Genomic DNA, 22128 nt, shown 5'->3' on the forward strand with positions numbered 1-22128 from the left:
ATGTTTTTATGCTATTCTCTGACTATTATAGTGAAATTTGTCATGCTACTTCATAATGTTGTTCTACTGTAGATTACAGAGATCTTTAATTCAGTGTTAATTTCCTGTTTGACTTTTGGGGGAAATGCTGTTTTTATTCCCTTTTTTTAATAAGCTGCAAATAGTATTGTAAAGCAGGTCACAGAGCTAGTTGTTGTCTGTATAATTGTTTCATTTCTTGTACAGCTTGCAGAAAGCTTTTTTTGTCCTCCTTAAGACCATTAAGAAATCTATAAAAATCTCTCTAAGGTGGTACTTCCTACCTATCTTTAAAAATAGATGTGGTAGAGAAAACACAGCATTCTTATGAATTAAAAATAAAGCACTATCAGCCCTCACTGACACTACTTTCTATTTGACTCTCTTTAAGAAGTGACTTCTCTGTCAGTGAGCTTTGTGCATGTTTGACTCCTATAACCATGCATTTCATTGACTGTTCACATCACTCCATATAGTTCTATATAGGTTCAATTATTTTTTGTGGTTTTGTGGGGAGAGGAAGCAAGACAGAAATGTTGAGCATTTAATGTAAAGCATTTAATAAAATTGTATATTTTTTGTTAGATTTCCGTGTCTTTCAGGATAAACTATATATCATTCTTACAAAGATCTAGGCAAATCATTCTATTCCAACTTTGTTTTGTCATCCCAGTCATACTGGTTTTAATTTAATAATTTTGAAAGATTTTTCTTTGGCTTGGAGCCATATCTTCTTATACTTGTACTCATCTTTCATTATGTTTCCAGGATTTAAGGAATCTTTATTTCTTCACATTTTAGCTTGGTTTGCTAAGGAAGCAATGGCTCTTTCTGTACATCAGTCAGTTGCTCCATTTTTAATCATTGTTTGACAGTGGTGGGTGGCTCTGTCAACTGTGATCTTAACAAGACTTAACATTCAAGACACAGCATTGGCTGTTTCTTGCTGGAACACTGAACACCGAACACCTAGGAGAGAGCAGTGGGTGTGGCAGTACTAATGGAAAACTGGATTTGTTGAAAGCAAAAGCTTAGAAGGCTAAAGACGCTTCAGTAGCAGCACTTCGCTGATTACAGACTATCACTTCAGATGCCTCATTAATGAATATTATTATTTTTTATAATATCTGGTACTAAAGTTAATTTGAAGAGTAGCAATTTAAAAATGTGATGTTTCTGGTAACTAATGTTTTAATCTCTTGAAGGGCATTCCTGGGACCAAAGGATATATTCCCTTATTATGAAAATAAAGAAAAATATGGCAAACCAAATAAAAGAAAGGGCTTTAATGAAGGATTATGGGAAATTGACAACAATCCCAAAGTGAAATTCTCTCATCAGCAGGTAAGTGATTCAGAGTCTGTGAATACTTTAATCTGTTTTGTCATATTGTTGTAAAAAAGCAACAATGGCTTAGCTGCTATAGGGGAATAATTTATTGATCTGCATCACTGAGTTGCAAGTTGGACTGATGTTGCTATTGTTATTTACAATTTACCTCAGATTTTCTGCAAAATAGGAGAAAATTGCTCTTCTGTATAATTGTGGATGCCATTTTATTACAGTAAAGTTAAGGAGAGATCCTGTTAATAGCTTCAGGACATAAGGATAAAGTTACGTTAGTTACCAGGGAGGTCCCAGTTGACTGGAGGTTAGCAAACGTGACGCCCATCCACAAGAAGGGCCAGAATGAGGATCTGGGGAACTACAGGCCTGTCAGTCTGACCTCAGTGCCTGGGAAGGTTATGGAACGGATCATCCTGAGTGCCATTATGCAGCACATGAAGGACAACCAGGCGATCAGGCCCAGTCAGCATGGGTTCATGAAAGGCAGGTCCTGCTTCACTGACCTGATCCTATGACAAGATGACCCGCTTGGTGAATGAGGGAAAGGCTGTGGATGTTGTTTACCTGAACTTTAGTAAAGCCTTTGACACTGTTTCCCACAGCATCCTCCTGGAGAAACTGGTGGCCCATGGCTTGGATGGGTGTATTCTTCACTAGGTAAAAAAACTGTCTGAAGGGTCGGGCCCAGAGAATGGTGGTGAATGGAGTTAAATCCAGTTGGCAGCCAGTCACAAGTGATGTTCCTCAGGTCTCAGTATTGGGGCCAGTTCTCTTTAATATCTTTATCAGTGATCGGGACGAGGGGATCGAGTGCACCCTCAGTAAGTTTGCAGACGACACCAAGTTGGGTGGGTGTGTCGACCTGCTGGAGGGTAGAAAGGATCTGAAAGAGGGATCTGGACAGGCTGGATCGATGGGCCGAGGCCAATGGTATGAGGTTCAACAAGGCCAAGTGCCGGGTCCTGCACTTGGGTCACAACAACCCCATGCAGCGCTACAGGCTTGGGGAAGAGCGGCTAGAGAGCTGCCTGGCAGAAAAGGGCCTGGGGGCGTTGGTCGACAGATGGCTGAATATGAGCCAGCAGTGTGCCCAGGTGGCCAAGAAGGCCAACAGCATCCTGGCCTGTATCAGGAACAGTGTGGTGAGCAGGACTAGGGAAGTGATCGTCCCCCTTTACTCGGCACTGGTGAGGCCCCACCTCGAGTACTGTGTTCAGTTTGGGGCCCCTCACTACAAGAAAGATATTGAGGTGCTGGAGAAGGACAACGAAGCTGGTGAGGGGTCTGGAGAACAAGTCTTATGAGGAGAGGCTGAGGGAGCTGGGATTGTTTAGCCTAGAGAAAAGGAGGCTGAGGGGAGACCTTATCGCTCTCTACAACTACCTGAAAGGAGGGTGTAGAGAGGTGGGGGTCGGTGTCTTTTCCCAAGTAACAGGTGATAGGACAGGAAGAAATGGCCTCAGGTTGCACCAGGGGAGGTTTAGACCGGATATTAGGAAAAAAATTTACACTGAAAGTACAAATCATTACAGAATTGTCTTGCTCAGAACTTCTATTTGTTGCAGTGTTATCTGTGGTTAGCATGCACCCCGATTTAAGGTGCTTATAGTACACCTTCGGTTGTTCAGGCCATTCAACAGTTCTTCCAAAATGTCGATCTACTGCTGTGGATGACAAAGAAGACATGTTTAGAATATTTAAAACATGAGTTGCTTTATACAATCACTCTTGAGGTGTCGTACCTACGGGATTCCCCCTTTTTTGTTTAGCAAGCATGGTTTTTAAAGTATGATGCATACGCTCCACAATTGCTTGCCCAGTCGGGGAATGAGGAATACTGGTGACACGTTTAATACCCCATGTCTGTAAAAAAAAAAAGACCTGTACTTTAGCAGACACATAAGCTGGTTCATTATCAGTTTTTATAGTTTTTGGTACTCCCATGACTGCAATGCATTGCAACCAATGTCGAATAACATCACAAGCCTTCTCTCCTGTATGAGCAGTAGCTACAACAAAGTGAGAAAACAAATCAACTGAAACATGTCCAAATTCCATAATGCGCGTAACATCGGATTGCCAAAGTTCATCAGGTGTAAGCCCTCGCAGGTTAACCCCTGCAAATGATGGCAGAGGAGCCAGCTGCTGACAATCGGCAAAAATACCCACTCTAATGCAGTCAGGCTCTTTGCGAGTGCATCATCCCGCTGTCCTGTCAGGGCATAAAGTAGAAATTCTTGTAGGAAGGTGTTCAATGTGTCTTGCAGCAGTAGTAGACTATATCTTATCTTGCAACATGCTGTAATGCCTTCGGAGCTGTTGGGGTTAATGAACATAGAGCTTATGGGGGGGCGGGCGGGGGCAGACACAGTGCTTCAGGGCATCCCCTGTATCTTCAAAGTGCACTCATGTCTCTCTCCCCCTCGCTCACGTCTCTCTCCCCCTCTCTGACCCGAGACAGCCCCCCTATATCCTGCACTGGATTGAGTGGAGAAGTACAGGCTAGAGTCGCTGCATGCATGGCCAGTGCATGCAGCAAGTCCCACCAGACTCTCCTGCACTGGATCGAGTAGAAAAGTACAGGCCAGAGTCGCTGCACGCGTGGTCAGCGTATGCAGCGAGTCTCACCAAACTCATGATCCAGCTTTGCTAACAGCAGCTGTCTGATACGTGACTACATTGTTGTAATCCCTTCTTGTTATCTTCTTCTGTGAAGGTCAGGTTCTCATGGATACACACATAGTTTTTAGAGCAACATATTCTACAACTCGTACAAGGGTACGACGCAAAGCGGCATTTACAGCTGATCGTATAATGCTTATTAAACACGGCAAACAGCATACTAAACATAACAGACAAATTCCTTCCACACAGGCAATGAGTATAACTTGCTTCAACCAACCCCACCCCCAAGTCCATCCAGCAAAGAGATTTCACCCAGTGGTCTCCACAAGTTGCTGGTTCGGTCGGTGCAGTTCCTGCAACTGGGCATGGATGGATTTGGAGTGGTCACTTAGATTCATACAATACAGTCCTTTAAAATCTTGACAACCATGTCTGTGAGCTGAAAGCAAAAAATCAGTAGCAGTTCTGTTTTGCAACATCGCATATCGAATACTATCTACATCTAGCAATAACTCAGAAATAGCGGTACTAGTAGCATTGTTAAACTTATCCTTGGCAGCAAGGGAGTCCTTGTTAGCAAGAATCCTTGGCAGCAAAAGAGTCCTTGTTAGCAAGAGCGCATGTGGACTCCCTGTTCTCGCTGGTACTGTGCTTTGATCTTCTTCCACAACAGGCCAAGATTCTCAAGCAGCTGGATAAGGTGTCTGTGAGTCCATTACAGGCTTATGTCATCCAAATGTTTTTCTTGCCAGCACCCGAGACTGAATAACAACTGGTGTGATATATGTGTTTTCCAGCACCCAGGTGCGAGTCCCTTGAGTGTATTTACAATCCTCCTTGCCGATCTTCCGTTGCTTTCCCATATTCCACTGCCTTGCTCAAGAGACCGCTTCTGCTGGGGTTCATTTTAGTCTCGCAGGGTATAACACAGAGCAATCTACTAAGGCATGCAATAACATAGACACATATAGGAAAAAACCAAAAACATATCTCTATGGTACTGCTTTGAATCAGGTGTCCTATTTCTCTTTTTCTGCCACTTTCTTGTAGCGCGTATGGCATACTTTTGTGCTAACGTGGCACATTTCCCATCTAATTGTTCCTGTTTGGTTTCTTTTTTTTTTTCTTTTTTTTTCTTTTTTTTTTCCCCCCCATCGCTTACGACTGACATAAAAGTCTGCCTTTGCAACAAGAGCTCAGTTTCTCATTTTTCCTTAAGTTTCTCATTTTCCTACAGAGCATCCTATAGATTTTGGCTGAACTCCTTTTCCCGATCAACCATGATCTTATAGACAAACAACAAACAACCAGCGATACGCCCTGCACGGGCGAGCCATTCCCGAGACCGTAAACATGTCGGCTGGTGAAAACTCCCCCAATATTTCAGGACTTCCATCAGTTCTACGGCCCATCCTGGTGTATCTACCTGGGGCACGCTCGCCTTATGTCTAAACATTGTGTATACACAAACTTCTTCACTTGACGGAGTGTCAGCCCTAGTTGCATACGAGAACAGTACCACACCGGGCAGAACACCTGCTCAAGTGGAGTCACCTAACGACACTGCACACAACAAAAAGCAAACAGTAGCACACATGCTGATCAGCAGGTATAAGCTGGCGCCCACACACACTTACACAGCAGACATACAAAAACAGCACTTCTATCTCAGGGAGACGACTGGGGAGGGGAGGGGAGGGGGCGAGGCGGGCAATGGCAGGAGCAAACAGCTCCGGCTCTGTCCTTCTCTCCTGACATTATGCCTCCTCCCTCGGCCTCAGGTGGAGCAGAGGGGATCAGCAGGGGATCGTCCCAGACCTTCGGACCTGGCCTGTTCGATCCCCCTCCCGTGGGTTGTAATGCTGCAAAAGCCCCGGCTGCCGTGGCTCGTTCCGCCTTCATATCTTGTAAGGTCGATAACACCAACCACCATGTCATCGCTAACGGTGATGCCTCTTTGTCTCCTTTACTTAGCACTTCCCACAGTTTTTTCCCAACAGCCTCCCATATTTCTGGTTTAAAAGCTGTCTGGGGCTCTGGTGCGAATCCGTTCTCTCTGCACCAGGTTAACAAACTTCGGAGCATACGCTCATTGTATTTCACCCCTCTCTTAGAGAGGATATGCAGGAGAAGTCTTAATATAGCCCCTTCTTCTTTTGTTACTTGTTGCCCCATCTCCTGCCCCGGCTGCTCACCTCTCTCTGGGTGTCCGTGGCCACGTCGTCTGTTTATTCCGGATTGCCGCCCAATCCACCCGGTCTCAGTCCAGCTGAGCCGTCCTCCAGCCGGTGCATCTCCTTCTGGGTCTTCCGCCCCTCGCATTCCGTTGCTCAAGCCAAGCGCCGATCGGTATCACGTCAGGGTCACCATCTGAGGAGAAATAACTGGACTCCAGACGATCCAATGTGAATCAACAGAAGCCGTTTATTAAGCACAGATCATCATCTTTTATACCCTGTGTTGTAGCCGTACACGCGACTCGCCTATTTCTGATTAGCTAGTTACACTGTCCACGCGCTGTCCATGCAGTTCATTCACAGATCAGATTGGTTACAAGAATTCACATAGTAAATTGCTTAGTCATTAGCACAACATGTTTTCTACCTTCTCAGTTCCCGTTTTTCCCATGTACTAATTCCATCTTCTGCCACCTGTTTTGCCCTTAATCTAATCTCTCATAGTAGGGAGGCTGGCTCACATGGCCATTTTCTCTCAGATACATTCCTATACTGAGTGGGGATCTTATCACTGCTTATAAATACTTAAAGGGTGGGTGTCAGGAGGGTGGGACCAGGCTCTTTTCAGTGGTGCCCAGTGACAGGACAAGGGGTAACGGGCACAAACTTAAACACAGGAAGTTCCACCTAAACGTGAGGAGGAACTTCTTTACTTTGAGGGTGTCAGAGCACTGGAAGAGGCTGCCCAGAGAGGTGGTGGAGTCTCCTTCTCTGGAGATAGTCTAAACCCACCTGGACACGTTCCTGTGCAACCTGCTCTAGGTGACCCTGCTCTGGCAGGGGGGTTGGACTAGATGATCTCCAGAGGTCCCTTCCAACCCCTACCATTCTGTGATTCTGTGATCTTATTACCACCAAAATTGTCACATAGCCTGCTTGAATCAGTCCTTGTCTGTCAGTGATCCCCTGTTTCATAGCCATCTGATAAACTTTTTGGGCTTAATTTATAGCCAGCCAGCCATCAGAAGCCCCAAAGTTACTCTAAAGACAAAGAAATTGTCCTCTTGCTGCTTATTTTGTTTATACTTACCTGCTCAGAACATTGTAAAGACTACAGGCCATTTTTGTGGACCTTGATCACAATCTAGGGCCTCTGGATAATACTGTAATACAAATAAGAATAATTGGTCTCTCTGAATGTTTGTCATTACTTTCACGTGAAATTCTAGATATCCTTTTTGCATTTGTAGTCTCCTCTTCACAAGGCTTCTCTAGTTACTGTGTGTCTAGTTTAAAGAAGAATATGGCTAAAGAAAGAGTTTGAGTTTCCGAAGTAAGACCAGCAGATCAGATATCCTCTTCTGGATGAGTATTTTCTCTGCTTATATATACAGAAAGGTGTTTATCCGCTCATGGCAGTGGAGAAGGACTGTATTAATAAGGGACATGTATTTTTCCCTATTTGGAAAAAAGGAGTCAGTATACTTTTTCACCATTACCTTGTGTCATGGATGGATTGATGCACTTCACTCGTAAAAGAGAAGCAGCAATATATTTATTGATATAAAACAGTGATTTAACAAAGTTTGATAATAAATGTGACAGGGGTTTAACAAGATTCGATGGCAAGGTACACTTGGTTATTTACTGCACAGAGGACAGGGTCAGACAAAATTGTCAGGGAGACCCTCCCATTGAATCATGAGATTCAGAAAGGACCCCCTTGCTTTCTGAACTGCTTCTCAGGGAGGAGTCTAGGTGCAGCTGGATCCAATCCTAGTCCCAGACTTGGTTAACGGTTTATGCCTAAAGGATTATATATGCGCAATCAATCCTTTATATCACTTAGCTAAGATTTCAAAGTTTAGCGTGCTATTAATCACTTACCAAGAATCTGTTGCGGCAAGGAATCTCTAAACCTTGAGGAGTAACCTTGAGAAGCATCTCTATTCAAGAGGACATCCTGCCATGCAGCTCCCTGCTGCGCAGGAGAGCTCAAGGGGCTCTTGGGCTTTTCACTATTTATGGGGGTAAGATGATTGACTCATAGTCATATTTGCATACCAACTAGATGTTAGTTTCTTCCAAATTTGGCTTGAATTGGACATTGATTGACCAACACTATGGTTAGGTGGGTGCATTGCCATAAATTAGCCCTTGGCTATTGTGTTGTTAACTGTCTCCCCGAATCCACTTTGACCAGACACATCCATCATGACTGCCACTGGTGGTTATTGCTTGAGCAGGGTTACAGGAAAAGGTCAGGTCGGGGCGAGGGAGAGCACACCGTCACACCTTGTGAAGTAAAGTAGTAACAATTTCAGTTCACACTGCAGTACCACCCAGCAACCCTAGTCATAAAGAAAAACCTTTATTGCATATGGCATTCTACAAGTGCAGAAAAGAATGATAGCCCTTTCTCTCTCTTCAGAGAGAAAACAATGGGTGAAGGGAGCATGAAAAAGGATGGAAGGATGTTCATCATCCTGACTGATAGGCCATAATCTCTGCATCTGGCATAATTAACAATTAACCTGTTTCTTTTGTTTTGTTTTCTTCTTAGTGGGGGAAGGTAAATAAGTTCAAATAAGAATTTGATGCAAGGTAGTTGTGTGGTTTTATGGATATTTATGAGGAAGCTTTTGCTCATTTTGGTAGCAGCATAGGAGGAAACAAAATTGGTTGAAAGTGGCAGAGGCAGAAGCTGAGACCTCGGTAGCTGATGAGGAGGGGTCCAAAACAGGGTGAAAGTAGGAAGTGAAAGGTCTTGAAAGCTAAAGGCATGCAGTTTCTCATGAAGAATGAAGAATCAGTGGAAAAGTGATGTGGACAATCTGACAAGCTAGGAAAATTGATTTTTCCAGCAGTATTCAAAGTAGGACTGTGTATAGCCAGTACACTGTAGTAATCACTACTTGTGTTTATGAGTAGACTGGCAAGGTTTTTAGCTGTGTTGTTGGAGAGGAAAACACACATATTAAAGATGTTATTTGATCTACATATGCATATATTTTTTTTAAAGTTTGTACCTACTTAGAGGAGGCACAGCTTTTGGGACAGTAGCAGGGAAGACAATGTAGCTATCCCCAGTGTCTGGAAAACGAAGGATGAATAGAGAACTCTGGCCATATGCAGAATAAGTTAATAGTGGGATATTCAGACTGAGATGTCAGAATAATTTAATTTTTAATTTGGATGTGATATGGGCTTGGAGTAAAAGGATAATACATTAGTCATTACTAGGGGATGATTAATTTTTATTTCACATACTTTATTGTTGTTATTATTTCTCCCTTCCCTAAGCATACTTTATGTTGATAAGTCTTTGAGAGCTTAATTTTATGTTGAGCTGACAGAAGTAGCTAGAATGTTCCAAATGCATTATTTATACTTTGCAGAGGTAATTGTAATTGTTAGGGAGGTGGAGGGTAAAAGGTAGCTTGTGGCTTGGGTTTTAAGCTAGAGCCACTTTCTCAAGGGGAGGAAAAAATTAAGAGTTGAGGAAGTTCTGACAGTTTTATGAAAAAGAGCTAAGATTTAATAATGAGAACATTATTCATAAAGTAATCTAATTAAAAATAGTAATTTTGCCTTCTCCTCCTCTACTTCCATGTCTTTTACTTCAGTTCTTCAGACTTTTGAAATATTAATCTACTAATGTTTTCAGGAAAAGAATAATTGCTTTCTGTGCTCACTTAGTATTGACAGCTAATTAAAAAATTGATTCCTTGGCCAGGAAGAAGGTTAAGCATGCCTTTTGGTATTATTTAAAATAAAAAAAAAACCTGTACAAAAGTTTTAAATAGTGGATTTTGGTTTCTTGCATTTGTTGATGATGAACTGCTGATTGACTCATTTATAGATATATACAAGAATGCACTTGTGGAGTTTGCCATATGTTTGGAAAAGGCACCCCATGGTGAATTTATTTCTAGTGTAACTTCATCTCTTGCCCAAAAATCTTGACAATTCATGTTTGACTTGGAGCTCTTCCATTTATAAAACTGAACTTCAGAAAATGTTCCCCTGCAGTATTTATAACATAAATATAAGCTGCTGTTAGTGCATGAGAGCTTGAAAGGTAGATAATGAAAATACTGTCACTTCTCAATTTAAATTGAGAATTAATAAATTAGACAAGATGTTTTAACATTCTTGCAGCTTTAACCAGAGGTTACTTAGATCTGCAGGTACAGTGCAACTTTTAATATCATTATTCTGTAGTTTAGGAAGGTATTTAGATTTCAAGTGTGATGTTTTTGTATTTTAGTCCCATCCAGCTATTAAAAGTGCTGTCAAAGAAACTATTTGCGAGAGTTGTCAAGAGCCTACTGAGGGCAATGAAGAAAAAGGAGAAGCCAAAAGGAGGAAGTCTGTTATTTCCAGAGTGAGTGGCTATTTAATTAGGTTTGTTTTATCAGAAAATCTTTCAAGTTTAAAAATGTATTGTTAAAGTCATAATTACTTTAAATTAGCAGCACATCAGTGTTGTGACTGTTCTTTTTTCTTGTTTTCAGGCTGGAACATTATAACATTTTTGTCCTTCTGTAGTGCTTTTCAGATGCTATAAATATTTGTGAAACTGAATTACCGATCTAGTTTTCTAAATCAGAATACACATAATGAAAACTTATACAGCATTTTTAGCTAAGTGAAAGGGGAAATGACTGTCAAGATTTAGTATTGTTTCACAATTTCTTTCTGAAGGCTGTTTAATAGCTTGAACAGGTAGGGATCTCTCTGTGACAACTTTGGCTTAAAAATCTACAACAACATTAGATTCCATTTAGGCTAAAAGAGCACTCTTTCACTAAATAGATTTTTTTTAAGAGTCAATTTAAATTACTACAAATCTTCATATAAATGCATATAAGGGTTTTCATACTCTTATCAAACTTTTGTGTCAGGAAGTCTATCAGTAACTGGTATATGCTAGTTTATGTAGACAAAGTTTTTCTTTTTGGCTTGCATAAGCATGTATTGTTTTAAAATCCTACTGAAACTAGATTGTGTCCTTTTAAAATATATTGTATTTGAACTTAAACTGCATTTATCTGAAATGTCTGTTGTTTATTGCTGCTGTATGTAGTCTCTACTACAAGGGAGAGAGGGAAAACCTTTCTACTTCACTATGCATTTGGTATTACAGTGTATCTTTAGATTTACATCCTTAGTTTTTTTAGCTCTGTTCATGTGATGTACACATGCACTCACACACACAGGCACATACATACACAGAGTAATGAAGAGAGGTGTGTGGTCTCTTTTCATGAAGTTGTTGGTGGTATGTGTGGTCTAAATAACCCTGAAAGCACAAAACTAGGTGAGGATGGTAGTGATACATCTGTAGTATCTCAGTTATCTCTAACTAATTTCTGGAAACTACTATATTACAGGATATCAGTGTCCTTTTATTTTAGGAGTTCCGTTCTCAACAGTTTTAGATACTACATTGATGGATGTTGTCAAGAGTTCTTTTGTTACAATGAGTTGGTAGTAGGAAGGAGACCATAGGTATGTCAGGATTTCTTATTTTCTAGATTATCTCCTAACTTCTGGTTGCTTTGAGGTTTTTCTTTAATGCTTCTGACCCATGTTTCTAAGGACAGTATGATTTGGCTTCTCTGCTACACATTAGGGGCACAGTTTGATAAGTAACTTCATGGTAGTATTACTCAGCCTGTTGCTGCTGCTCTTTCCTGCCATTGTACTGTGCTGGTAAAAGCATTTGTTCATTGATGTAAGGAGCTGACCCTGCTTTTGGGAGTGGAGGAAACAATTTTATTTATTTTTTTAAGCTGGACTGCTTAGCTGGGAAGCTGTGCAAAAGCTTGTGTGGTGCTGGAGGTGGCAGTGGGCTTAAAGCCACAAGTGTTTTTTCGAACTGTCTCAAGTTGGTGCCACCAAGGTAAATGGGCAGAAGTATATGGAGAGCCCTTGAAATGAGAAGATGGGATGATAAAAGCCTAATTCGTCTTTTAATCAGGTAATCAAGGGCAAGTTAAGGACCAGTTTTACTAGCTGTCTCTCTCTCTCAGTGTGGGTGTATGTGTGGCTGCCTCTCTCATTGTGTGTCTGTCTCTTCGTTGTCTCTCTCTAGTTCTGTCTGTCTCTTGTCTCTCGCGCACCTCTCGTTCTGTCTCTCTCTCTCTCTCTAGTTGTGTGTCTGTGCCTGTCTCTCAGGCCTGTCTGTCTCTTGTCTCTCGCGCACCTCTCGTTCTGTCTCTCTCTCTCTCTCTCTAGTTGTGTGTCTGTGCCTGTCTCTCGGGCCTGTCTGTCTGTCTCTCATGTCTGTCTCTGTCTTTTGGTGCCTGTCTCTCGGGCCTGTCTGTCTCTTGTCTCTCGCGCACCTCTCGTTCTGTCTCTCTCTCTCTCTCTAGTTGTGTGTCTGTGCCTGTCTCTCGGGCCTGTCTGTCTGTCTCTCATGTCTGTCTCTGTCTTTTGGTGCCTGTCTCTCTCATTGTGTCTCTCTCATGTGTCTGTGTATCTCATGTGTGTGCCTGTCTGTCTCGTGTCTCTTGTTCTTCTCTCTCTAGTTCTTTCAGTCTCGTCTGTCTGGCTCTTGATGTGGCCGTCTCCCACTGTCTCTCTCTCTCTCTCCTTGCTCTATCATGCCTGTCCCATTGTCTCCTGTGTCTCTCTAGTTGTGGGTCTGTCTCTCATCTCTCCCTCCCGGCACTCTCTTGTTGTGTCTCATATCTGTCTTGTGTCTCTTGTGCTCACTCTCTCTCATTGTGTCTCTCCTGTCTGTCTCTTGCGCCTCATCTTTCATCTCTCTTGTTATGTGTCTGTCTTGTGTGTTTGTCTCATTGTGTGTCTCTTGGCTCTTGTCCAGTGTCTCTCTTCTTGTCTCTCTCTCGCTAGTTGTGTGTGGCGCTCTCATCGTGCGGGTCTCCATCTCGCTCTGGAGGTCCGTCTCTTGCTGTGTGCCTCTCTCACATCTTGTTCTGCCTCTCTCGTTTGTCTGTGTCTCTGTCTCATTGTGTGTGTCTCGTGTGTCTGTCTCATCTCTCTTTCTTGTGTCTGTTTCTCTTGTGTATCTCGTTCAGTTGCGCTCTCTAGCTGTGCCTGTGTCCATCTCTCGTGTCTCTCTCATCTCACGTTCTGTCTCTCTATTTGTGTGTGTGTCTCTGTCTCATTGTGCCTGTCTTGTGTCGGCCTCGTGTGCTTGTCACCTCTCGTTCTGTCTCTCTCTTGAGTTGTGTGTGTCTCATGTGTCTGTCTCTCGTGTGTCTGTCTCTCTCTCTCATGCATCTCTTGTGCCCACCTCATTGTATGTCTGTCTGCCTCTTGTCTCACGTTGCCTCTCACATTTTCTCATGTTGTCTTTCATGTTGTGTGTGCCTCTCAAGCTCGCACGCTGTCTCTCTCCTGCTGTCTCTTTTTCACATTGTCTGCGTGTCTCTATCTCTCATGTTGCGTGTGCACGCCTCTCATGTTGTCTGTGTGTCTCCCTCCCAACTTGTCTCTCTTCCTCCCTCCACCTTGTCTCCCCCCACTTGTCTATCGCACCTTCTCTCTCACCTTGTCTCTCTCCCTACCTTGTATGTCTCCCCTCTCTCCCTCTCCCTGCTTCCCTCCCCCTCTCTCTCCCCCTCCTCCCCCCCCAAAGCTCTTTATGTCTTTTGACCACTCTCTCAGTGTCATCCAGTCCCGTCCAGTCCCCCGTCCCCCGTCCCCCCGCCTCTCTCTTGCTCTATTTCACAGTCTCTCAATTTATCTCACTCTCAGGCCTTTGGTCTCTCTCTCTGTTGGGCTCTCACCCCAGCTATCCCTCTCTGCCCCTCCATGTCAGTCTCTCCCGATCTCTCTCTCTCTCTCTCTCACACACAGTCTTACTCTCTCAGTCTCTCTACCCCTCTTACCTTCCCCTCTGGCTCTTACTGTTTCTCACAGTCTCTGTCTCTCTGTCTCTCTGAGTCTCTCCGAGTCTCTCCCCTGCCCCCATCTGTCTCTTGCCATCTCTCCTCCCACTCCCCTCGTCTCTCTCCCCCCCACCCCCACCCCCTCCATGCATGCTCCCTTTCCCCACTCTCCTCACCCCGCTCGGGCTGTCCTCTCCCCCTCCTCGAGCTCTTGCCCCATCTCTCTTGGCCCTTCTCTCAGACTCCCTCTCACTCACTTTCTTTCTTCCTATCTCTCTTTCTCAGTCTTGCTCACACTCTCGATCTCGGTCTGTCTCTTGCCCCCAGTCTCTCTCCCATACTCTCTCTCGGTCTCTCTGCCTCTTTCTATCCATGTATCTCAGTTTCACTCTCTGTCTCTCTGGCTTTCTCTCTATCAGTATATCTCTCTCAGTGTCTTTTGGTCTACCCCACCGCTCAGTCTCTCTCTCTCAGAGCCTCCCTCAGCACCTCTCTCCCTTGTTTTCGGCCTCTCCCTCGCTCACTTTATCTCTCTCCATCTTGCTCTCTTGGGGTCGCTCTCCCCATCTCTCTCAATTTCTCTCTCTCATTCTCAGTCTCAGGACCCCCTTCCCCCATCATTTTCTCAGTCTCTCTCACATGCTCTTGATCTCTCTCACACTCCCTCTCAATGTTGCCTGGTCTGTCTCGGTGCGCCCCCCCCCCCCCCCATCTTAGTCTCTTTCTCTCTCTCCATCTCCATCTCTCTGTCTCTCATTCATTCATTCTCCTTCTCCCTTTCCTTCTCCTGGTCTTAGACTCTCTTTCTCTGACTCTCTCCCTCTCTTTCTTGTTTGCACCCATCTGACTTTCTTGGTCTCCGTTTCAAAAGCTCTCTTGCGCTCTCACACCCTCTCTCACTCACCACCTTGGTACCTCCTCCCTCTCCCCCGCCCTCGGTCTCCCTCTGTCTTGGGCTCGGCATCTCTATTTGTCTTGATCACTCTCTCAGTCTCTATGTGTGTGCGTGACTCTCAGCCCCCTCCCTTTCTCTTTTGGCCCCCCCTCCTCTCTCAGACTTGGACACCCCCCCCTTCCGGTCACAATCACACGCTCTCAGTCTCCCTCTGACTTGGTCTTAGCCCCCCCTCCCTCTCTGTGCTACCCCACCTCTCTCTCTCCCCATCGTCTCTGTTCCCCCCCCTCCCCCCCCAGCTTTTTTTGGTCTCGATAACTCTCTTTGCCTACCTGCTTCTCTCTCCCTCTCCTCCATCTCTCCCTTCACCCTCCCCTCTCCCTTTCCCCCTCTCTCCTTCTCTTTTCCTTTTCTATCTCTCTTTCCTTCCCTTTCTTTCTCTCCCACTCTCTTTTTTCTTCTCTTTTCCCCTCTCTCTTTCTCCCTAAGGTGATTATTTCCCAGTATTACAAACTCTCGATCATCAAACTTAGATATATCTCTAAAATAGATCTAAATATATATCTCTAAAAACCAGCTCATCTAAAGTTTTTTTTTGTTGTTTTTAAAGCATAGCATTGTCAAAATACAGTTACTGATGATCACTGTTACCAGATTTTAGCTCATAAACCATTAAATACCTTGTTTGTAGTCTACTGCATTTTGTTTGTACACCTTTACATTCATAACGTTTACTCGTTCTGATCCATGACTCTTATCCATATACATAGATAAGCAGTTGTCCAGATGAATTCTCTTAGTATTGGTTTGAACATTTAGAAGTACTGATATGAAGAAATGTAATGATGTTATCACGAACATAAAATGGAATAAAATAAGTGCTGGTGTAATTTTTTATTATATTTTTTTTAGTTCTGTCATGGTATGTTGCAATATTTTTGACCTGCTCTGACAACTGTCTGTAAATATGAAAGAAATGTAGAGAGCAAGAGGTACACATATGAAAATGAACATGCTTGATTTGGGGGGGTATTGATGTCTATCTAAAGAAGCAATGTGCATATATATGCATAAACTATTTAAACCGAAAGTGCAAAGCAGTCTGATAGTTGAGTTCCTCTTTTTCACTTCTGTTTTTCTATAAATTAACTAACTCCATGTTAATTTTTCCATTTTCAGTCATCAAGTAAGCAGGATAATAATGTACCTACAGAAGACAAAGAGATGGATACTGTCAAAGAAGATGACGTCCCCTTTGAAAAATTCAGTAGCAAAGTATGTGGAATGTTACTCTTTTTAACCTAAAGAAGTTAACTTTAATACTGTGTACTTTGACTTGCAACTGTATCTTTAAATACTTAGAAGCTACAGTTGCTAGCACTGTGACTGTCTTGGGAGTGGTTTAAAATGTAAAGTTTCATATGAATTCAGATATATTTATACCACTCATTGAAGCTAATGGGAATTAGAGATATCATCAGAGAGCAAACTTTAATGTAATGATAAGGGGTCGGAAGGAGGATCCGGGGAACTACAGGCCTGTCAGCCTGACCTCGGTACCAGGAAAGATCACGGAGAGGATCATCTTGAGTGAGCTCTCAGGGCAAGTGCAGGGCAGCCAAGGGATCAGGGCCAGCCAGCATGGGTTTAGGAAAGGGAGGTCCTGCTTAACCAACCTGATCTCTTTCTATGACCATGTGACCCGCCTTCTGGAGGCGGGGAAGGCTGTGGACGTTGTCTCTCTGGACTTTGGTAAGGCCTTTGACACCGTCCCCCACAGCATTCTCCTGGAGAAGCTGGCGATTCATGGCATAGACAAGTGTACTCTTCGCTGGGTTAAAAACTGGCTGGATGGCCGTGCCCAGAGAGTTGTGATCAATGGGGTGAAATCCTCTTGGCGGCCAGTCACCAGTGGTGTCCCTCAGGGCTCAGTCTTGGGGCCAGTTTTGTTTAATATCTTTATCAATGATCTGGACGAGGGGATTGAGTGCGCCCTCAGTAAGTTTGCAGACGACACCAAGCTAGGTGGGAGTGTTGATCTGCTTGAGGGTAGGGAGGCTCTACAGAGGGACCTGGACAGGCTGGATCGATGGGCCAAGGCCAACTGTATGAGGTTTAATAAGGTCAAGTGCCGGGTCCTGCATTTCGGTCCCAACAACCCCAAGCAACGCTACAGGCTCCTGGAAAGCTGCCCAGCAGAAAAGGACCTGGGGGTGCTGGTGGACGGCCAGCTGAATATGAGCCAGCAGTGTGCCCAGGTGGCCAAGGAGGCCAACAGCATTCTGGCTTGTATCAGGAATAGCGTGGCCAGCAGGAGTAGGGAAGTGATCGTGCCTCTGTACTCGGCACTGGTGAGGCCTCACCTCGAGTACTGTGTTCAGTTCTGGGCCCCTCTGTACAAGAGGGACATTGAGGTGCTGGAGCGGGTCCAGAGGAGAGCTACCAGGCTGGTGAGGGGTCTGGAGACCAGGTCATATGAGGAGAGGCTGAGGGAGCTGGGCATGCTTAGTTCGGAGAAGAGGAGGCTGAGGGGAGACCTCATTGCCCTCTACAGCTACCTGAAAGGAGGTTGGAGAGAGGTGGGTGTTGGCCTCTTCTCCCAGGTGAATAATGACAGGACCAGAGGAAATGGTCTGAAGTTGCGGCAGGGGAGGTTTAGATTAGACATTAGGAAGAATTCCTTTACTGAAAGAGTGGTCAGGCACTGGAACAGCCTGCCCAGGGAGGTGGTTGAGTCACCATCCCTAGAGGTATTTAAGAAACGTCTAGATGTGGCGCTTCAGGACATGCTCTAGTGGCAGAGATCGTAGGTTGTTTGTTTGTGGTGGGTTTTTTTTGTTTTGTTTTTTTTTTTGTGTGTGTGCGTATGGTTGGACTCGATGATCTCAAAGGTCCTTTCCAACCATGAAGATTCTATGATTCTATGATTCTATGATTTACTAACAGAAAGCATCTTGATGTGATGAAAGTTTTTGCCTGTCACATATCAGAAGCTTCAGTTATGTGATTTCCCTGAGAAATTCTCAATCATTTAAACTATATCTTAAGTTTGCTAAGACACTTTATTTTTTCTTATCTTCATAGGATGTGATGAAAACAAATGATATATGCATTCCTAAAGTTGTTAGAAGAGGAAGGAAGAGAAAGGTAACAATATATTTAACTAACTTAAAGAAAGATGCAGCATTTGTATGTCCTTATGAGAATTACTTCTCTTTTTTAAAGAACAGAGTTTAAATAAATCCAGTCTCCAACCTAGGACACTGAGGAGCCAAAAAGATTGTGTGGGTGTGTTGGGTTTTTTTAACTTCCCAAAGGGACAAAAACCTCTCAGATGACACTCTGAAAGAGAGATCTCATTCTTGAACTTTTTAAACACTCGAGCTTTCTGGTTCTTTGGCCTCAAAATGGCTTCCAGGCCCAAGATGTTTTTCTCTGTCAGGCATGTGCAGCTCTGCTCAGATGAAAAAGGTGTTTGAAAACTTCTCCCATAAGTTCTTTAAAATGAATTAAAATTTTTATTTTTTTAAGTCTGAGCCTGACCGTATTCATATAAAACTAGACTAATTGCATCCATCCCCATGTCAGTGGTATGAGCTAGAACTAGTTTTGATACTTTTGGTACGAACAAGGCTACAAGTATATGTAGTGGACAAAGATGTACAAAGGGGTACATTTTCTTTAATCTTCCTTTTCTGTCCAACGTACCTGTAGTACGTGTGACAGTCAGGTTTGTCTCTGTATGTCCTTGTTTATGTCTCCTTTGACCAGATACCCTTAAAGGAGCAGACACTCTCCTTCCACATATCCTTAAAAAGACATGCAGCTAACTGCCCGCACTAACACAAGTGCTCACAGCCAAGTTCTCTTGTCAACTACACTTGCTGTTTGCAGCCCATTCTTGCGTTGCAAGACAAGAGTTTTGGCTACAAGACAAGAATGGGCTGCAGAAGGGAAGCGTAGGCAGGTAGGAGAATTTGTCTGTGAATATTGTGTTGGCATGGGCAGTGTCTGCAGGTCATAGAATCACAGAATTGTCTAGGTTGGAAGAGACCTTTCATGTCATCGAGTCCAACCATCAACCTAACACTGACAAAAACCATCACTAAACCATATCGCTAAGCACTATGTCTACCCGTCTTTTAAATACCTCCAGGGATGACGATTCCACCGCTTCCCTGGGCAGCCTGTTCCAATGCTTGACAAACCTTTCAGTGAAGACATTTTTTCCTAATATCTGATCTAAACCTCCCCTGGTGCAACTGGAGGCCATTTCCTCTTGTCCTATTGCCTGTTACTTGGGAGAAGAGACCGACAGCCACCTCTCTACAACCTCCTTTCAGGTAGTTGTAGAGAGCGATAGACAAGGTCTCCCCTCAGCCTCCTTTTCTCTAGGCTAAACAATCCCAGCTCCCTCAGCCGCTCCTCATAAGACTTGTTCTCCAGACCCCTCACCAGCTTCGTTGCCCTTCTCTGGACACGCCCCAGCACCTCGATGTCTTTTTTGTGGTACAGAGGGGCCCAAAAGTGAACACAGTACTCGAGGTGGGGGTCTCACCAGTGCCGAGTACAGGGGGACGATCACTTCCCTAGTCCTGCTCACCACACTATTCCTGATACAGGCCAGGATGCTGTTGGCCTTCTTGGCCACCTGGGCACACTGCTGGCTCATATTCAGCTGGCAGTCGACCAACACCCCCAGGTCCTTTTCTGCCAGGCAGCTCTCTAGCCGCTCTTCCCCAAGCCTGTAGCGCTGCATGGGGTTGTTGTGACCCAAGTGCAGGACCCGGCACTTGGCCTTGTTGAACCTCATACCATTGGCCTCGGCCCATCGATCCAGCCTGTCCAGATCCCTCTTTCAGATCCTTTCTACCCTCCAGCAGGTCGACACACCCACCTAACTTGGTGTCGTCTGCAAGCTTACTGAGGGTGCACTCGATCCCCTCGTCCCGATCACTGATAAAGATATTAAAGAGAATTGGCCCCAATACTGAGACTTGGGGAACACCACTCCTGACCAGCCACCAACTGGATTTAACTCCATTCACCACCATTCTCTGGGCCTGGCCATCCAGCCAGTTTTTAACCCAGCGTAGACTACTCCCATCCAAGCCATGGGCAGCCAGTTTCTCCAGGAGGATGCTGTGGGAAATGGTGTCAAAGGCTTTACTAAAGTCCAGGTAAACAACATCCACAGCCTTTCCCTCATCCACCAAGTGGGTCACCTTGTCATAGATGGAGATCAGGTTTGTCAAGCAGGTCCTTGCACAGTCAAGAGAACAGCTTGTTGGTAAAGATGGCTTTTGGCTGGTGAGCGAGGAGAATGCCCGGAGCTTCAGTCAGAAGTGCAACAAGAATTAGCTGCAGAAGGCAGTTGTAGGCAGGAAAGAGAAAATGTCCGTGAGCACTTGTGTTGGTGTGGGCAGTGGCTGTGCGTCCTTTTTAAGTGAGCAGTTGAGATGAGCGCTTAGTGGTAGACACGAGTTTCAGCTGTCAAGCAAGGGGAAGCAAGGTGCTCGACTACAGTCAGAGTGCAACAGAATGGGCTGTGGAAGGCGAGGCACATGCAGGAAAGAGAAGTTGGCTCTGGGGACTTATGCTGGCGTGGGCAGTGGCCGTGTGTCCTTAAGTAGTGCACAGTTCAGATGAGAGCTTATCAGTAGAAGTGAGTTTTGGCTGGTGTCTGTGGGGAAGCCCAGAGCTTGGGTCGGCGTGTGAGAATTTACTGCAAAAGGCATTGTAGGTGCTCAAGAGAATTTGACTGCAAGATTGTGTTGGAGTGGGCAAGGGCTGGCAGGGAGGATAAGGGTTGGTCATGAGAGGAGTGGGCTGGTAGGGTAGGGTTTTGGCTTGGAGGAGTTGGTGTGCAGGGTAAGGGTTGGTCTTGGAGTAGTTGTCAGGTAGGGTATGGGTTGGGCTTGGAAGAATTGGTGGGTAGGGTAAGGATTGGTTTTAGAGGGGTTGCTGGTAGGTTATGAGTTGGGATTGGTGAGCAGGGAAAGGACTGGGCTTGGAGGGGTGGGTGGGTAGGAGAAGGGTTGGAGCTGGAGGGATTGGGTAGAGTATGGATTGGACTTGGAGGAGATGGTCTTGGAGAGGTTTGGCTTGCTTTGAGGGGTTGGGTGTGGAATGGTTAATGGGAGGGATAGGCTTGGAGGGGTTGGTGGGAAGGGCAAGGGTGGGCTTGGAGGATTTGGGGTTGGGGTGAGGGTTGGGCTATTTGGGTTTGGAGGGTTTGGCGGGCAGGGGTTGGTGGGTAGGATAAGGGCTGTACTTGGAAGGGGTGGGGTTGAAGGAGCTGGTGGGCATGGAAAGGGTTGGGCTTGGAGTATTTGGGATTAGGGAAAGTGCTGGGCTTTGACAGGTTGACAGGCAGGGTAAGGGTTGAGCTTGGAGGGGTTGGCAGCAGGGCTTGGAAGCATTGGGCTTGGAAGGCTTGGTGGTTAGGGGAAGGGTCAGAGTAAGAGGGGTTGGCATTTGGGTTGGGTAAAGTGTTGGAGTTTAAGGAGTTGGGGGGTCAGGCTGAGGGTTGGGCTCAGAGGGGTCGGCGGTTAGGGTAAGGGTTTTGGTTAGAGGGGTGCAGTTAGGGTAGAGTGTTGGTGTTAGCAAGTTTGGTGGTTAGACTAGGCCTTGTGTTTAGAGGGGTTGGGGGTTAGGCTGGGGGTTGGGTTTGAGCTGCTTTCAGTTGGGATTAGAGTGGTTGGGTTTTGGGCTAAGGGTACAGGTTGGGCTTGGAGGAGTTAGCAGGAAGGGTAAAAGTTGGGGTTGGAGGGTTGGCTAGGCCCTGGGCTTACAGGGGTTGGTGGTTAGAGATGTTGGCAGTTAGAGGAGTTCGGGTTTAGGCTAGAGGTTGGGCCGAGAGGGGGCTGGTGGATAGGGTGAGGTTTGGGCCTAGAGTGCTTGGTACTTAGGGTTAAGAGATGGGCCTGGAGGGGTTGGGCTTTGAGAGGTGAGCAGCTAGGTTTAAGGGTAGGTCTTGAGGGCTTGACCGTCTGGATATGGGTTGAGCTAGGAGGGCTTGATGGATAGGGTAGGGGTTGGGATTGGAGGGATGGGTAGACAGGGTAAGGGTCGGGCTTTGAGGGTTTGGGTTTGGAGGGGTTGGCAGGCAGAATAAAGGTTGGGCTCGGAGGGGTTTGCTGGCAAGGTAAGAATTGGGCTTGGAGGGGTTGATGAGCTTGGATGGGTTGGGCTTTGAAGT

General features: G+C 45.1%; 1 protein-coding gene across 1 annotated transcript in view; it reads left to right on the plus strand.

Annotated features, from left to right (window-relative positions):
* Positions 1-22128, plus strand: part of LOC128902118 (lens epithelium-derived growth factor-like) — a 69346-nt gene that overhangs the window by 41916 nt on the left and 5302 nt on the right. Inside the window, exons 4-6 of the mRNA XM_054184509.1 lie at positions 1224-1362; positions 10438-10554; positions 16107-16202. Coding sequence (XP_054040484.1) covers positions 1224-1362; positions 10438-10554; positions 16107-16202 — 352 coding nt within the window. The remainder of the gene's footprint in view (positions 1-1223; positions 1363-10437; positions 10555-16106; positions 16203-22128) is intronic.

The sequence above is a fragment of the Rissa tridactyla genome, chromosome W (genome assembly GCF_028500815.1).
Source record: "Rissa tridactyla isolate bRisTri1 chromosome W, bRisTri1.patW.cur.20221130, whole genome shotgun sequence".
NCBI classification, from domain to species: domain Eukaryota; kingdom Metazoa; phylum Chordata; class Aves; order Charadriiformes; family Laridae; genus Rissa; species Rissa tridactyla.